The sequence below is a fragment of the Canis aureus genome, chromosome 1, assembly GCF_053574225.1.
Source record: "Canis aureus isolate CA01 chromosome 1, VMU_Caureus_v.1.0, whole genome shotgun sequence".
NCBI lineage: Eukaryota > Metazoa > Chordata > Mammalia > Carnivora > Canidae > Canis > Canis aureus.
In genome coordinates, this window is record NC_135611.1 from 113,700,443 (window position 1) to 113,718,484 (window position 18,042).

Consider the following 18,042-nt stretch of genomic DNA (forward strand, 5'->3'; position numbering starts at 1 on the left):
AAAGTCCACAAAGTTGACTTTGAATGTGTGATTTATTGGAGCATCACCACAGGAGGAAAGGATGTGAAGCGATTTTTGCCTCCTGTTCCCCAATGCTGCCCCAGCTAACAACTATCTCTTTCATATAAATAAGTATAAAGATGATCAGTAGAAAAGGAGCACACCTCCTCAGGTCTGGAAGACACATTAGAGCTTCAGCTTAGGGAAGAGGGAGGTGCCTGGTTCCCAGGCTCAGGCTAGGAAGCTGAAGGGACAGGTGCAGGAGGAGGGGGATGGAGGAGCATCACCCATGCTTGAGGGTGCTAAGGTCTTTGGTTTGGACCAGGCTGCAAACCCCATGTCACAGCCAGCGGCCCCACCTACCTAGTCTGCACCTCTGATTCCCAAACCCGCTTTTCCACGTCTGAAAGCCCTTCCTGCCACCAGCTGGCTTGGAGCAAGGGCAAGGGGGTGGGGGGAAAGGAGAAAGTCCCAAGGCTGAGGCTGGTGCCCGAGGAATGAGGTTGTGCTAGTCACAGTGCTGACATGGGATGTGGCTGTGGTTTAGGTCTGCAGGCGATCAGCATAGTTCTTTCAGGAGTGGGGAAGATCTCATGGGGCCAGGGGAGGGCAGGACTGGGGGAACTGGGTCCCACCCAACAGCAGCAGCTCTCAGACCAGCCCCCATGGTGTCACACCCTCCCCAGAGTCCTTCAGCCCTGGGATGGCTCCCAGATGAACAGATGGGGCCCTAATTCTCCCAGGCAGGCAGGTGCTCCTGGGGTCCTAGCTCCCCCAGGCAGGCACTCCTACGTCTGTTCGCAGGTGAGGGCTGGTTCTCTGGGGCACCAATGATGAAACTGACCCTCCCCTGGCCTCTAGGAGCCAGCTTGAGCCTGGAAGCAGGCTGGCAAGGAGGCAGTGACTATAGTCATTCCTACAGTGAGAGGCACCATCTCACACCCACACCCTGTGGCTTCTGAATTGTGTTCTGTTGAGGCCCACGGCTAGTTATGATCTCCAGCAGCCCCTCAGAAACTTTCCTGGCTGGTGGGAGGACCCAGTCTGGTTCTGATTCACCATGAGATGCGGCCATGTCACACCCCCTCTCCAGTCTAAAACCTCCGGGCACTACGTGGTCTCCAAGACCCTTAAAAAGACCTTCCGCTCTGGTCTTGTGGTGGTGTACAACACCACCTTTGCCATCCCCAAGGTCCACCCCGTGGCCAATCCCGGGGCACCACCAGCCAGATGGGCACCATCCAATAAGTAAACCTGGCAGTGGGCAAGTGGGTCAACCCTGGGCCAGCCCCTGAAGGAGGTGGATCAAGTTGTCCAGACCCCAGAGGTACCCATCCTCGCGGTTGCCCTCTGCCCAGGGCAATCGGTGGCTGAGCGTCTGGTGGTCAGGCAGGGCCACTGTCTTGCCGAAGTCAATCATCCAGACCCTGGCCAGGCCAGTGTGGTCATGCACAAAGAGAAGCGAGCTGCCCACCACCTGCAGGGAGAGAGGTAGGAGGTTAGGGGGAGGAGCAAGCACTGGCTCAGGGCCCTCCCCACCCAGCAAGTGGCTGAGCAGAGCAGCTGACCATGAACTCTGGAGCCAGGCTTGTCTGGGTTCAAATCCTGGCTCTGCCACTACTGGGGCTAGGTGGCCTTGAGCAGGTGACTTACCCTTCCTGTGCCTCTACTTGCTCATATACAAAGTGGGAATCATGGCATAACAGTACCCTTTGCCTCAAAGATTGCTGTGCGTGTTACGTGTGGGAATTCATCCACATACAGCTCTGAGGGTAGCTGCCAGTATAGCGAGTGGACGGCAAATGTTAACCATCACCCTTTTTCCTTAAGACTTTTTTATTTATTCATGAGAGACACAGAGAGAGGCAGAGACACAGACAGAGGAAGAAGCAGGCTCCACGCAGGGGGCCCGACGTGGGACTCGATCCTGGGTCTCCAGGATCACGCCCTGGGCTGAAGGCGGCACTAAACCGCTGAGCCACCCAGGAGTCCCACCATCACCCTTTTACAAGCCGGGGTATAAACTCAAATGCCTGCGGGATCTTACATGGATCAAGGGAGCCCAGCGGGCACTATGAAGTGGATAATGCCTTCCCCGTGGAAGAACTGCTCAGCTCCGGCCGAGAAAGGTGACTGCCTCTACCCGCTAAGGCCGTTGGCAGCAATCCACAACCCACACACTCTTGAAGTGCCTTGTGGTGCTTGACACACAGCTCTCAGTAGATGCTGGCTTGGGCAGGGGGGAGGGGGGTGTTTATAATTAGAAATAGTACTTTCGTGGCCTTTATGGAACTCCAAATGCGCAAGCTCCTCTCCTTTTCTAGTCAGGTTTCAAACCCCACTGCTCCCAGAGAACCCAGGTGACTGGGAAGGTGAGCAGGTGGCTGTCAGGAGGGGCAGCTGCCGCCCCACTCTGGCGGTTGGTGTACGGTGAGCAACCCAGTTATTGCCAGCAGGCCAGGGAAACCAGAAGTCCCAATTTTGGTGTCAAGTCTTATGTTATAGACGTTGGCAACTTATTTTTTAAAATGCCAAGTCACCAGGTGAGTGAAACATGAATTCAAAAGGGATGAGGTCCCGAGGCCTCCTCTTTGTGACGTGCGTGTAAAGCCCAAAGGTAGTGACAAGGACGATGAGGATGACGTTTGATGGCAATCAACATGACAGTAGCAGCTGGCACCTAAGGGTTTACTATATGGGCCGTGCTTCCACGTATTAATCCACTCTGTCCTCACCATCCCCAGGAGGCAGGTCGCAGGCCCAGGTAGCTGGGGGGTACAGACTGGGACTCGAACCTAGAGGCCCAACTCCCATTTCAGGAATCTATCAGAAGTCAGGGATGCCAGGAAAAAGAAGTGAGGGGGGCCTAAGAGGAGAGGTAGAGGAGCTAGGAGAGAGGAGGGAGAAGACACATGAGTGAGGTCACCACTTCACAGACTTCCTGCGACAGCCCAGAAAATGAGACACAGACTGCAGAGGGGACGGAGGAGGGGAGGGGGGAGAGCCACCAAACAGGAAGGCAGTTCCCATAATTGGATATAATTATTATTACAAAGTAATTTTAGGTGCAAGGAGTTACATGCACTTCTGTGCTCCAAATGGCACTTGAAGTCTGCTGGTCTAACACCTCAGCAGCCCCGTGAGGAAGATACCGTTGTTCTTCCCCGTGCGAGAAGGAGGCCAAGGCCCTAGAAGGTAAGTCATGTGCCCAGTGTTGAACATCCTTCATTGCAGACCACCTGGCTCAAGCCCATGTTCCTAACTGTCCCATCTCCCTGAAATCCCCTTTGCTGCCTACCCTAAAAGAGCAAACCCCAAGACTTGGGAGTTCAGCTTTGCCCTGTAACTCTGTGAGTGGTTTCTCTTCAGTGTCACCTGGATGCTGACATCCCCCCCTCGACCCCCAAACACACAGGGCCTTCTGCTCAAATGGCAGCTGGGGCTCGCACCTCGTGGGTCTTGAAGAAGGGGGAGTTCTCCAGAGCTTCTCGGAGTTCTTCCAGGCGTGCCACGTACTTTCTCTGTGTGAGAGGGAGCATTTCTTGGTTAGCACAGGGGCTTCGTGGGTCCTTACCCTCCTTGAGATCTGACATCTTATACCCCCAACGGCATGGGATCAGGGGAGCCACCCCGGGGACACTGGGAGGTGGGTGGAGGCTTGGTTGCCTCTGGGTGCAACAGAGCCTGGTTGGGAGATTACAGGAAGAGCCATAATTCCTAGAAGCTCCTCCCACCAAGAGGTGGAGTCCGAGTCCCTTTAATCTCAGCTTGGTCAAAGGACGTGCTCTGGCTGATAAAACAGGGCAGAAATGATGGTGGCCATTCTGAGCCATCAAGACATCTTACATTTTCATTTGTTCTCTGGGCCACCTGCTTCCACCCTGGGAACAAGCCCTGGCTAGCCTGCTGGATCATGAGACACAAGTGGCCAAGTTGTGAGGCAAGATGGTGAGCCCATCACCAGACATATGAGCGCAGGCCCCTCCTAGACCAGTCTGCTCCAGCCAAGACACCAGCTGACCACAGATGGTACACAATGCAGGCCAGTAGAGGCCAACCTCAGCCTAAAGCAGGCCATTGCCTTAGGAACAATGACTGTGGTGATCTTAAGCTGCTCAAATTCAGGGCATGGGTATCCTGCTCACCAGGATTCCACGATTCCCGTCCACAAAGTCCTCCAACACCTTTGTCACCTGCTCTAGCTCCTTTGTCTTCTTAAAATTGGTGTTGCAGATCCCGTTGGCTTTCTGCAGGGCAAGGCGGGAAGGCAGAGTGTCATACCTTTTCCTTCTTATGCCTGACACCAAGCAGCCTCAGGCACCTCCCAGGACCACCTGCCTGTCCCAGCATTCCTGGCTGTTCAGGAGGAGCCAGCCCACCTGCCAGCCCAGCTCCACCCAGCCCTAAGGCACACTCCAGAGCAACCGGTCCTTCCCAGTCTAACCTTGAACCCCCTGGTCTAGCCAGTCTAGCCAAATGGACTTTGGAGAGGGGTGGGTCTGGCTTTGAACAGTGACTCTGCTACTTCCTAGCTGGCGGCCTTAAACAAGCCACTTCACCGGCCTCAGCCTCAGTTCCCACATCTGGAAAATGGGGATTACGTTGATATTTACTACCTCAAGCTGGTACAAGGATTAGAAGAGACTGGATGTGTGGGATACATGGCACAGTGCCTGGCACACAGTTAAGTGTGCCAGGTGCCATGTGTGCACTGATAACACGGAGGTAACAAGACAGACAGGTGAACAAGGCGGGTATGGAATAAGAAGTAAAGAGAGGACCCTGATGTAGAAGGATAGAAGTCAAGACAGGCTTCCTGGAGGAAGTGAAATTTGAAAGGAGACAGGAAAATGACTGGGAGTCAATCAGGGGAACAGTAGTGGGAAGAACAATCCTGGCAGAGGGAACAGCATGTGCAGAGGCTCTGTGGCAGAAAAGAGCAGGGCTCTTTCAAGGAAATGAAAGTGCTTCACAGTGGCCTGAAGGTAGATAAGGAGGAAGAGAGGGGGAAAAGATTAGGCTAGACCCCGGAGGGCCCCCTAGGCCAGGAAACTTCTCCCGAAAGGACTAGGGAGCCATGGAAGGATTTTGAAGAGAAGAATGAGTCAGATGTACAATTCGGAAAGATGGTTCATGGGGCTGTGGGAAAACAGGCACCCCATGGTGGGGTGCACAATGTTTCCACCCTTGTGAAAGGAGTCTGACAATCTCTCGCAAAACTCCCATTGCACCTCATCTTGCTTCTGAGAATCTCGTCTACAGCCAACTATACACACTTAACAAAGTGTCTTATGTACAAAGTGATTCACTGAGGCACTATTTGTAATGGCAAAAAATGGAAACCCAGGTGGCCATCTGTAGGGGACTGTTTCTCACCCACAGAAAGCTATTACACAGCTAAGAAAGATAGGAACAGAGGAAGGAAGAGAAAGAAAGGCAGGCATATTTTCTATGGAACAATATGAAAAACTCTCCAGGGTTCTGCTACTTTTTGTGTAAGAATGGGAGGAAGAAAATTGAGGATATGCAATTGCATTGGTTTGTATTTGCGGGAAGAACCAGGAGAAAGCCTAAAGTGGTTCTCCAGGAGCAGGCGGGGGTAGAGGGAGAGATTGGAAAGGACCGCAGTGGGGCTGGGAGAGACATTATACCCTTTCTTATTATTTTGACTTTTGAACTGTGCAAATTCCTCTTCAAGCAATTAGATGTAATTTATAACAAAGGAGAGAAAGGAGAAAGGAAAGAAAAAAAAAAATCTTTCTCCATACGGGGGAAAAAGGATCCCTCCAGCTGCTGTGTTGGATAAGGATCAGAGGGGGTGAGACCAGGACCCAGGAGCCCAGGGAGACTAGGGCGGGAGAGGCCAGGGAGGTCAGGGTGGGAGAGATGGGCAGACTAGGGCAGGGTCATGGGGAGGGGGAGCAGATGGACTCAGGAGCTGCTCAGAGAGACAGATAAACAAATCTTGGTCACTGATGGGGGTGACAGAGAAGCAGGACCTCCTGAGCCCCTGTCTACTCATCTTTGACAGTCTTCTGCTCTTTCTCCATGTCCGGTTCTTTCCAGCTTTCCCTGACAACCATGCTCCCCGAGAAGCCCAGCCTCTGATCTAGTTCTCAGCCTTCTGGCAACAGGCTAGTGGCTCCTGGCCCCCACCTTGATGCCCTCAATCCGGAAGCCCAGGGTGGAAGTTGAGCTCACGGTCTCCCTCCACTGCATGTAGCGGGGCTTGGTGACAGCACCCTGGGTATGTTCCTCAGGGGTGGGGGCCCCGGGGTCCACAGCCACCATCTTCTCATACATGTCCTTCCGGGGCCGGGGCCTTTCTCGTGCCTTCACTAGCTCCTCCTCCAGGTAGGTCCTGGGACACAGAGGATGTGACAAAGAACACTATGAGAAACAAAGATGGAGGACATACTCCCTGATATCGAGACAAGTTATAAAACTACAGCATGATGCAAGAATAGACAATCAGATCGATGGACCAGAAGAGAGTCTAAAAACAGACACACACACGTACATTCACCCAAATTATGACAAAGAAGGCCAAGCAATTCAATGGGAAAAGGGGGTTAGCCCCGGTGGTGCAGCAGTTTAGCGCCGCCTGCAGCCCAGGGTGTGACCCTGGAGACCCGGGATTCAGTCCCTCAGGGCTCCCGGCATGGAGCCTGCTTCTCCCTCTGCCTGTGTCTCTGCCTCTCTCTCTCTCTGTGTCTCTCATGAATAAATAAATGGAGTCTTTAAAAAAAAAAAATGGGAAAAGGGAAGTCTTCTCAATAAATGGTGCTGAGTCAATAGGATTGCCATATGGAGGAGGTGGGGGAAACTTCAATACCTACCTCACACCATGTACAAAAATTAATTTTAGATGGATTTCAAATCTAGATGTGAAAGTTTAAACAATAAAGCTTATAAAAGAAAACATAGGAGATCTTTACAATCTTGGAGTAGGCAGATTTCTTAAATACAAAGCTACCAATCATAATGAAAAATGACAAACGGACCTAAACTAAAAATGCTTCTGTTATTAAGGAGTGAAATGGGGAATGCCTGGATGGATCAGCTGGTTGAGCATCCACCTCTTGATCTTTGCTTAGGTCATGATCTCAGTGTGCTGGGCATGGAGACTGCTTGGGATATTCTCCCTTCCTCTCCCTCTGCCAATACCCACCTCCATCCTCTATCTTTCTCTCTCTCTCTCTCTCTAAAAAAAAAAAAAAAAGATTGATATAGGAAAGCTGGAGAATGTGTGTGTGAATCTCCAATAAAAGACTTGTATCGGGATCCCTGGGTGGCTCAGCGGTTTAGCGCCTGCCTTTGGCCCAGGGTGCGATCCTGGAGTCCCAGGATCGAGTCCCGCGTCGGGCTCCCGGCATGGAGCCTGCTTCTCCCTCCTCCTGTCTCTGCCCCTCTCTCTCTCTCTCTATGTCTATCATAAATAAATAAATAAATCTTTTTAAAAAATTGTATCCAGAATATGTAGAGTCATAAAAAAATAAAAATAAATTTAAAAAAAAACAGCCCAATAGAAAAATGGGCAAAATATTCAAAGCAGCACTTTTCAAAAGAGGATTTCCAAATGGCCAACCAACCAACATTCAACTTCTTTGGTCATCAGATAAAGAGATATTAAAATCCTAATGAGACACTCACCAGAATGATTAAAATTAATAAAATAGGCAATACCAAATATTGATGAGAAGATAAAACAACTGGAACTCTCACACACTGCTCGTGGGAATGTATGTTGGTACAACCACTTTGAAGACTGAGTAGTACCATCTTCAAAAATGCCCTTTCCTGACCCTCCACCTCTGCCCCATGGCTGCCCTTGAACCTACTACCTGCTGCCCATCTTGCAGTCCATAATGGAAGGGCCCTCAAAATCCGCCAGGAGATCTTCCATCTGGTTGAAGGCCTGGCCATCCCGCTGTACCATACCATAGTAGGTGGGCACAAAAGGCCGCAGGGAGTCATTCATCAGCTGTTCCAGGCTGCGTTGCTCACACTGACAGAAACGCTTTAGGATCCGACCATCCTCTCCTGCTTGGAAATTCCCTAGAAGCAGCACAGCCAACAAGAGGGTCAGAAGCTGGATCAGCCAGAGAATCTTCTCTCCCCATTCATCAGATCCTGGTTGCCCTCATCTTGCCTGACCCTTCTGAAAGGCTTTCTCTCCCTCCCTACAACTCTCACAGTCTCGGCCAGGATGTGCCAAGGGAATGACCATACTGCTGCTCCTTGTTTAAAGAGTCCTGTTCATAGCACCTAATGTCTTCATTTGTTTTTTTATTTTGTTTGTTTTTTTTCATTTGTTTTGTCATTTCAGATTGTGAGCTCATGATCAGCTGTGGGAATTTTTCGTGATTTGAGTCGAGAGCATGACGCTCTAGAGCAGATTTGCATTTGTTTCTGCCTGGAGTCCCACAATGCTAACTGGGGCCCATTTAAGTTAAATGATAATTCTGGCATTTCCTGGACCATGCAGACTGTGTAGATTAGAATTACAAATTCTTTTTTTTTAAAGATTTTATTTATTTATTCATAAGAGACGGGGTGGGGGGCAGAGACACAGGCAGAGGGAGAAGTAGGCTCCTTGCAGGAAACCCGACGTGGGACTCGATCCCAGGTCCCCAGGATGACACCCTGGGCCGAAGATGGCACTAAATTGCTGAGCCACTCGGGCTGCCCAGAATTACAAATTCTTATTGAGGCAAATTGTATTTTCAGGTTATATTCTCCAAAGATGGGCTGCAGCAATAGCTCCTGCCCCATATGTTCTTCTAGAATTTCACCACTCCCCATCAAGAAGTGGAATCTAATTCTTCTCCCCTTAAATCTGGAAGGGCTGATGGCAGAAGCGATACTGTGACTTCAGAGTCTAGGCCACAAGAGATGTGATTTCCACTTTATTGGCAGAGATGTTTGCTTCGTGGTCCTGAGCAGCCACGTAAGAAAGCGGACTACTTGGGGACGCCTGGGTGGCTCAGTGATTGAGCACCTGCCTTCAGCCCAGGGCATGATCCTGGTGTCCCAGGGTCAAGTCCTACATCGGGCTCCCTGCATGGAACCTGCTTCTCCCTCTGCCTATATCTCTGCCTCTTTCTCTCTCTCATGAATAAATAAGTAAATAAAATGAAAAAAAAAAAAAAGCTTTCCAGCCAGTGGCCCTGAGACCTAGCCAACAATTGATCATGAGGCCCATGAGTGAATAAATCTCGAAAGTTTCTTCCCTGCAGCATTCAAGCTGTCCTAGCTGAGTTCTCAGATACCATGAAGCAGCAAGAAGCGACCCCTGCCATGCCCTGTCTGGATCCTGACCCAAAACCTATAAGGGTAATAAAGTGTTTTTTTTTTTATTCCACTAAGTTTTTGTTTAACCACCACTAACTTATGAGGGGTTTTTTTGTTTTGTTTTGTTTTGTTTTGTTTTGGTATCTTAACCCAGTTAGAATAATTAGAACGCATAGAGATGGCAGCCCTGTGTTTTCGGTAGCAGGGGAGCTGGCCTTTTCAATGACTCAGATCTAGGGACAAACAAGTTAGGTAAATTCCCTTCTTGTCTTTCTTTCCTGGTGGGCCCAATTTGTCTAGTTGCCACCAGTACTGTTTTTGTAAATAAAGTTTTATTGGAACACAGACACATTTGTGTGTTTCTGTATTATCTATGGCTGCTTTCGTGCTGCAACAACAGAGTTGAGTAGTTGTGACAAAGACTGTATGGCCCACAAAGCCTAGAGTATTTACTATCTAACCCTTTACAGAAAATGCTATATGATGATGGGCACGGTGCTACTTTGTGTCTGAGACATCATGCTAGGTTCTGGGGAAAGCCATTAGAGCTGCTGTTTATTGAGAGCCTACTATACTTTGGACATGAGGAGAGAACAAAGAATGATTGTTTATATTTACGAGGGGCCCATGTCTCAATCTTCATATACATTTTGGGTTTTTTAATTATTTTTTAAAGATATTTTATTTTTAAGTAGGCTCCATACCCAATGTGGGGCTTGAACTCCCAACCCTGAGATTAAGCGTCACATGCTTGGGGCACCTGGGTGGCTCCATGGTTGAGCGTCTGCCTTTGGCTCAGGTTGTAATCCTGGAGTCTCGGGATTAAGTCCCACATCAGCCTCCCCTCAGGGGGCCTGCTTCTCCCTCTGCCTATGTCTCTGCCTCTCTCTCTCTGTGTTTCTCATGAATAAATAAATAAAATCTTAAAAAAAAAAAAAAAAAAAACTCACATGCTCTATCAACCGAGCCAGCCAGGCAACCCATTCATATACATTTTTATTTTAACCCTTCAGTTAAGCCTGCAAGGGAGGTATGGTGAGAAAACTAAGGCCCAGTGAGAGAAAGTAAATTGCCTGGGATCATCCATATATAAAGTGCAGCATGAGGAATTGAGCCCAGGACCATTTTTCCCCAGGGTTGAGGATTTGCTCCCCCATCCCCCTGGCACTGAGACAACAGGGAGCAGCCCTCAGCCCTGGTGTAAGGATGGCTCGGCCCAGCCCTAAGCACTTCCCATAACAGACTCATAAGGTGGACGCTCTCCACCCATCTGACATACGGGGCAAGCTGAACTCCAGAGAATGACTTTAGAACTTTCTTTCCCTGGCCTGGGTGTCTCTGCCCAGACAGTCTGCCACCTGCCCCCACCACCATCCCCTGCACCCCTGCTCTCACCAGCATGTCCCGACAGCTGGACCCAAGGGTAGTGTTTTCGGAAGGAAACCACGAAGGGCGAATATTTCAAAACCGTCTTCAGCTTCTTCCACGGTTTATTCTGTGTGAGGCAAAGCAGGGTAGGATCAATGCCAGGGCTGGGGAAGGAAGGGGGTGGAGATGCTGCACTAAGGGAAACCAGGTGGACCAGGGGGCTTTCCAGGGCCAGGAGATCACTGTTCCCAAGCTCACTGGGGTGAGCAAGGCCCACTACTTCAATCATCTAGAGATCACCCAAAAGCCTCAGCGAAGATGGGGAAGAGTCTGTCTGTTTTTCTCTGTCCTTCTCAAATGAGTACAAATAGGTCAGGTCTTGCTGTAGTAACAAGCAGCCCCCAAGTCTTCCCCTCCACAGACACACACCAAACACTTAGAAACCTCACTTCTGTCCCAAAACCAAGTCAAACCTTCTAGAGGTGATAACAGAAGCAGGAGTTGATGAGGGGAGGCTGAACCACAGAGAAAGACAAAAACAGAAGCAGATGACAAGGTGATGACAGAGATGGGCAGAGATGGAAATGGGGATAGTCATGGGAGCTGCTCACCAAAAAGCCCCAGTCCCCACCTGCCAGGATGTCCCTGCCATCTTGAACTTAGGCTACTGACTTGCTGTGGCCAGTGAAATGTGAGCAGAAGCGTTAAAGCCAGTACATGATTCTCTGTGTCCTTTGCCCTGCTATAGAAGGGGGTAGGGACCGTGGAAAGAGAAATAGAAGCTTCCTCAGTCTGGGCCTTGAGTAAAGACAGCATGGAGTAGAGCCTCCTCACCCACCAGTGGCCCATGGTCCATGTGCAATATGAAATAATCCTGTGCTTTCTAAGTCAATAAATTTGGGGGTTCTTTGTTGCTATAGCAAACCCTGACCGAGCCTGACTAATACAGAGACAGGGTTACCAAAAGACAAAGAAAGAAAATATAAAAACCCAGAAAGGGAGACAGGGATACAAAATAACAGAAAAAGATAAATAGAAGCAAAGAAAGAGAGCAAACAAGCAACAGAAAACCAGTAAAGCAAACTGAAAACAAAGATTCGGTTGTATCATGTTGACTCAGTCAAGAGGTTCTTGAAAAGGGTCAGTGTCTGATTCACATGCATGAGCACACATGCACATACAAGAATATATTCTTGGCTCCAAACACATGACAGCCCCTTAGGCAAGCGTTAGGAGGAGACCCCACTACCCTGGCATCGGCCATGTTCTCTCCCATCTGCTCAGAGCCCAGCTACCTAGCAGACATCGAACTGATGGTGGGAAGGTCAAGCAGAGGCAGGGTGTTGGAAATGTAGGATTCAGGAAGGGCTATTCCTTCTACCCTCCAACTGCCAGCCGTGGAGAGGAGGTGATTAATAAAAGTTCCTGTTTACTAAGCACCTGGAACATTCCAGGCACAATGACAAAGACTCGGTGAGCCATAACCTACTTAATCCTAAAAACACAACTCCAGGAGGATTGTTGACTATGTGTTACAGAGGAAACAGAGGCTCAGAGAGATGAAGTCACTTGCCTAAGTCACACAGTACAGTGCTAGGGTTCTAACTTAGAACCCACTGCCCTGGGCTTACACACTATACCCCTGGCTGGACTATGAACTCTGAAGGCAGGGATTGGGGTTATCATGGTTATGCCTGTGTCTCCATCCCAAGGCCTAGCACACAATAGCCACTCCAAAACCTTGTTTGGATTGAAAGAGGTTAGTTATAATGGTCTTTTTTTTTTTTTTTTAATCGTAAGCAGACTCAGTATCTTGTCTCTTTCTTGGACCTGATGGTTAATCCAGGCTTTCTCTGATGGTTTCACAGTGGTCTCATCACCACTGTGGCCCCCTCCTCCTGGAAGCCCTCTCTGATACTCCAGGTGCAGCCAATCACACCCCCCCACACACACTCACCCCATGGTCTGCCACAACACTCAGCTTCTCCCTTCCCAGCCCTGACCACTCTGTATGGTGATGGGTCTGTCTTCTCCACTGGCCTGGGCGCCCCAGGAGGGTAATGTCTCTGTCCCCACTGTGTCCCCCGCAAAGCCAACACAGGGCCAGACACATAACAGAGGCTCAAGGACTGTTGGTTGTCTGATTAGGAGGACAGGAGGGATGTGAGAAGGAAGGGAAGCAGGGAGGAAAGGAAGAAAGTAGTGGGACTTTCAGGTTGGATGGGATTTCAAAATTAAGCAGGAAGGAAGCAAGAGTTTGTTTTCTGGGCAGTGGGAACAGCTTGAGCAAAGAGGGGAGGCAGGACGGTGGCAGGGTGTTCAAGGAACAGTGTGGCCTTCGGCTTTGTGGCAGTGGAAAGGGACAGGAGGGGAGGCCGGGAAGCCGCCTGGAGACAGGAAGCTCTGAACACAGGACTGAACTTCTGATCACTATCTGGAAGGCTCTGGGGAACCACAGAAGGCACGGAAAGCAGGGAAAGTTCACAAGTTGATCAGAAGTGGGTCTTGAGGCAGATTCTGGAAGGATGAAGAAAAACTGGAGACAGGGAGGTCTGGGAGGAAAGCAAGTTAGGGACGGATCCATCCATACACCCCAGAGGCTGAAATAACAGGGTTTTAAACTCAGCCAAGCCAAAACTGAGTTAGAATCTTGGCTCCAACCAGCCTTGGCCGACCCTGAGCAAGTGACCAAACCTCTCTGAACCAGCTTCCTCATCTATGAAATACACACGATCAAAACAAAAAAGAAAGAAAGAAAGAAAGAAAGAAAGAAAGAAAGAAAGAAAGAAAGAAAGAAAGAAAGAAAGACACACGATCATAATCCCGATCTCATAGTGCTGGTATGAGGACTCAGGATTAACACATACACGACACTTAGAAAAGTGCCTGGTGTTCCAAGGGTTTGAATCCCAGGTCTGTGCCTTTCAACATGTGTGACCTTGGACAGGCGTCATGACCTATCTGGACCTCAGTTTCCCCATCTATGAAATGGGAATAATAATAGTATCCACCTCATAGGGCTGCCATGAGGATTAAGTGAGTTAATTCGAGTGAGGAGCTTAGTATATAGAGCTGGGCATAAGTGAGAGCTAGCTGCTATTTTTTTCCCCATTCACTTCCAGATCAGCTGTTTTGAAATGCCAAGAACGTGAGAGAGTAGGTGGAGGGAATAGTTAAGGCAGAAAGACCAGAGAGTTAGCTCCTCTCCTCTGGCACAGGCAGGTTGAGGCAGGTCTGTCTCTACCCATGGCCACATACATGTGTGAGCATGTTCCTAAGGGAGGCCTATGGGGTGAGGGGGGCTCAGGGCAGACGCCAGCCAGAGGCCCCAGGAGAATGGGAGAACCCAGTAGGCCAACCCACTTGAGGTTCTCACACCTGCCTCTGTGCTGACCCTCCCTGAACCTGCCCTGCCAGCCCTCCTGATTCACCAGGGAAGAACCGCACCCAAGCTGGGAGTGAAGGTGGAGGATGTAAACAAGAATCTGCAGAGGGCCCTCTGGGGAGCTGGGGGGTGTGGGGGAGACCAGGAAGGTCCTTGGTTAAGCTGGGGGTCCTTAGCATTTTGGGCTCACACAGCCCTTTAAGAATCTGATAAAAGCAGGGGGGGGGGGGCGGGCTTACTCCCTACAAAAGTGAATGGCTCAAGGGTAGCAAAGGTTCATGACCCCTTAAGACAGCCACAGGCCCTAGACTAAAAAATTTGGGGTAAAAGGTGTACCCTTTCTGTCTTCCTACACTAGAGCTCTTCAGATTTTGAGGTTACATACTTTCTAGAAGATCCAACAGAAGTCATGCACACTTGCTGCAAAAATCTATGTGTGTATGCACACAGACTCACACGATCACACAATTTCAGGAGTTCCTGGGCACCATTAAGTCAGCCAGTGGCTGCCCATTTTAGGCCCTAGGACCAGAGGCGTGGAGGAGGAGAAAAGGAAAGGATTAGGAGGGTGCCTGGAGTGGGCTGGTAATCCGGTTGTCAGAGGGAGGAGGTCGACAGGTGGAAGCGGTACCCGGGAGATGAAATTGTTGGTGGCTGCTAGAAAACTTCTCAAAGCCAAAGCGGGGGGGGGGGGGGGGGGGGGGGGGGAGGGTAAGGGGTCTGGGGGGATGTGGCTTAAGGGCAGGATGGTCCCCACTCACCCCAGACCTGTCTTCGGGGTCGCTGGCACCTCCGCCCCCGGCCACCACATCATCCTCAGACTCGTCGAAAGAGGAGGCAGAGGAGAAGCCGCCATTGCCCCCCTCAGCACGGGAGGGGGGTCCCACTGGCTGAGCCTCGGGCTCTGGTGTTTCAGGAGTGATGATAAGGCGGGGTACAGAGGTCAGGAGGCTACACTCCAGGTGAGAGTACAGGTGCGTCCCCAACTCCCCAGGTTCTGGTTCCTCTAATGGGCCATCCTGCTTGGATTCGCCCAAAAAACAGTCTGTCCCAGGTTCTGTCTGGGGACCATCAGTGCCAGGCCGTGTCCAGGAGCCAACAGTATCTTGCTGTGTTGGGAAACCATCAGTGCCAACCTGTGTGCGGGCTGTTCCAGTATCCCGTTGTATCTGGGAGCCATCAGTGTACAGTTCTTTCCAAGAGCCCCCAGCATTTGGCTCTGTTGAGGTACGGCCCCCCTCTGGCTGAGTCCGGAGGTTGGACCTGTTATTATGGGTCCAGAGGTTATGCGCCCAGGTCTTGGCCCTCTCTGGTTGGGTCTGTGACCCATGAATTTCTGTCTCTGTCCACGGCCCCGAAACACCGCGCTGCGTCCAGAGGCTGGCCCTCTCTGACTGAGACTGGAGGTCAGACCTGTGTGGATCCGTCCAAAAGCCATCTGTCCCCGTTTCCGTCCAGGGACCGGCTGTCTCCTGCTCTGACCAGTGGCTGCTCCTTTCTGGACACGTCCGGAGGCTGGATTTGTCTGGCTCCGTCTTTCGGCCGGGCCGTTCTGTGTCCCCTCCGAGGCCAGCTGCTTCAGGCTCACCCTGTCCGTCTGTCCCCGGCTCAGGCCCGAGGCCGACCCTCTCGGGCTCCGTGTGGAGGCTGCACCCCTCGGTCCCGGCCCAGGGCCCGCCCCCGTCCGGCCGCCCCGCCGGGCCCCCTGCGCCGGGCCCAGGGCGCTGCTGCCCGGGCTGCCGCCGCCGCCCCCCTCGCGGCGCCTCCAGCCCCATGCGGGCCGCTCCCGGCAGCGCCCCGGCCTCTGCCTCGCTCAGGCTCCCCCGGCACGGGCAGCGCCGCATGCCCGCTCCCTAGCTTCGGGCTTCCACCGACCCGGCCCCTCCGGCCCCTTTAAATCCCGCGAGGGGTGTGGCTGGGGAGCCCCGACTCGCGGGTTCCGGCCGGCGGAGTCCTGCCCGATCGGCCACGCAGGGGTTAACCGATACTCTCCCCCGCCCCGCCGGGAAAGCCCCGAAGCCCCGCCCCACCGGACGTGACGCAAGGGGGCGGGCCTCGCCTGGTCCCGCCCGCTCCAATGAGAGGGGCGGGGCTCCGAGCGCTCGGAGCTGGTCCAGCTTGGATATGGGCCACCGGGCTCCCGGCTGCGGGGCGGTGTGGCCCCTTCCTAGACCCCGCAACTAATCCGACCTACCTGCACCCTCGAGTGACCAACTTAGCCTCCCCGTAGCCCTCGGTGACGAGTCCAGCAGCGCGCCCATTCTTCAGATGGAGCATGGACTGGCTTGCAAAGACTTGGAAATCCTACTGACCTGGGTTCAAGACCTGCCTCTGCCACTTTTACCTGCAGTGTGTGGCTTTCTTTCCCTCCCACCTGCCCCAGTCCCAGGGCTCAATTTTCTCACCTGTAAAACGAGGATACATAATATTACTTATTGTTTCAGAAAATGTGTGCTGGATGCTACAAGAGCCAAGTATTTTTACCAACAGGGATCTTGAGTCCCAGAGCGGTGAAAGAATTTGTCCAAAGGCAAAATGAGGGCATCCCTAAGTGGCTCAGCGGTTTAGCGCCGCCTTCGGCCCACGGTGTGATCCTGGAGACCCGGGATCGAGTCCCACGTCGGGCTCCCTGGGTGGAGCCTGCTTCTCCCTCTGCCTGTGTCTCTGCCTCGATCTGTCTCTCTTTCTCTGTCTCTCATGAATAAATAAATAAAATTTAAAAAAAAAAGGCAAAATGAGGGGCACCTGGGTGGCTCAGTCAGTTGAGCATCTGCCTTTGGCCCAGGTCATGGTCCTAGTGTCCCTGGATCAAGCCCCATATCTATGGGGAGGGGAGAGGATACTATCATCAGCAGGGAGCCTGCTTCTCCCTCTCCATCTGCTGCTTCCCTGCTTGTTCTCTCTCTCTCTCAAATAAATAAATAGAATCTTAAAAAAAATAGAGACAAAGTGAGGTTAGATGAGGGGCAAGCCAGAACCTTAACCCTGAAGTGAGGATGCCTAGCTTTAAATCTTGACTCCAGCACTCGCTTCTTCTCTGAGCCTGTTTTCTCATCTGTAAAAAGGGGATAGCAGGGATAATTTCCTCACAGGACCACTATGGGAGTTTTTATTTATTTATAACAGCATTTACATTTGTGTTAGAGAAAGAGTCAGAGGTTAAAAGAGTATTTTCTCTAAATCAGATCATATCCTCTGCTCAGAACCGTCCATGGTCCCCATCCCACAGGGTAAAAACGATAGTCTTCACTGTGCCTCACCATCCCCTAAGTGATCTGCCCCTAGTTACATCCCAGACCTCCTGTCTTTCCCCCTCACTAAGTATGTCCATCAGTCTCTTTGCTATTTCTCTGACATATTTTCCACCACAGGGCCTTTGCACTGGTTGTTCTTTCTGCCTGGAATATTTTTCCCTCAGATATTCCAATAGCTCCTCCCCTTGCCTCTTTTAGATCTTTGTTCAAATGTTACCCTCTCAAATACCTCTTCAGTGAGGTCTTCCCTGACCACTCAAAATCTGTTTAAACGCAAGATCTCTACTCCTTGCCCCCCTTCCCTGGTTTATTTTTCTCTTTAACACATGTCATTGTTTTAAATATACTTACTTATCCCCCCCCCCCCATTGGAAGCCAGCACATTTGCCAAAAGAGCAAATATTTTTGGCTGAATTACTCCTTGTTGTGTCCCCTAGAAAAGCCTAGAGGGATGCCTGGGTGGCTCAGTGGTTGAGTGTCTGCTTTCGGCTCAGGACATGATCCCAGAGTCCCGGGATCAAGTCCCACATGGGGATCCCTGCATGGAGCCTGCTTCTCCTCCCTCTGCCTATGTCTCTGCCTCTCTCTCTCTCTCATGAATAAATAAATAAAATATATTTTTAAAAATGCTTAGAAATAAGTGCTTAACAGGAAATTTGGAAAGTGTGACTTTTCCATAAGAAATTTCTCTCATGAGAAAAAAAAAATTCTCTCATGTATAGAGCTCTTGTCCTGTACCAG

At 51.0% G+C, this 18,042-nt stretch overlaps 1 protein-coding gene across 1 annotated transcript; it reads right to left on the minus strand.

The window, feature by feature from the left end:
• Positions 1 to 13: 13 nt before the first annotated feature.
• ITPKC (inositol-trisphosphate 3-kinase C) lies at positions 14 to 16,044 on the minus strand. The gene is made up of 7 exons (XM_077850995.1): positions 14,809 to 16,044; positions 10,690 to 10,789; positions 7,845 to 8,058; positions 6,157 to 6,361; positions 4,146 to 4,247; positions 3,450 to 3,521; positions 14 to 1,477 (listed from the first exon to the last, which is right to left on the minus strand). The coding sequence occupies exons 1-7, from the start codon at positions 15,889 to 15,891 to the stop codon at positions 1,274 to 1,276; spliced, it is 1,980 nt and encodes a 659-aa protein (XP_077707121.1). The 5' UTR covers positions 15,892 to 16,044; the 3' UTR covers positions 14 to 1,273.
• Between the last annotated feature and the right edge of the window lie 1,998 nt (positions 16,045 to 18,042).

What these genes read in the sequence shown, in the direction of transcription:
- ITPKC (XM_077850995.1), bottom strand. Translation starts at nt 15,891, where the DNA reads ATGCGGCGCTGCCCGTGCCGGGGGAGCCTGAGCGAGGCAGAGGCCGGG. An exon ending in CCAGCTGTCGGGACATGCTG is followed by an intron (nt 8,059 to 10,689) that starts GTGAGAGCAGGG and finishes TGCTGCTTCTAG; the next exon opens with GGAATTTCCAAGCAGGAGAG. An exon ending in GACTGCAAGATGGGCAGCAG is followed by an intron (nt 6,362 to 7,844) that starts GTAGTAGGTTCA and finishes TCTGTGTCCCAG; the next exon opens with GACCTACCTGGAGGAGGAGC.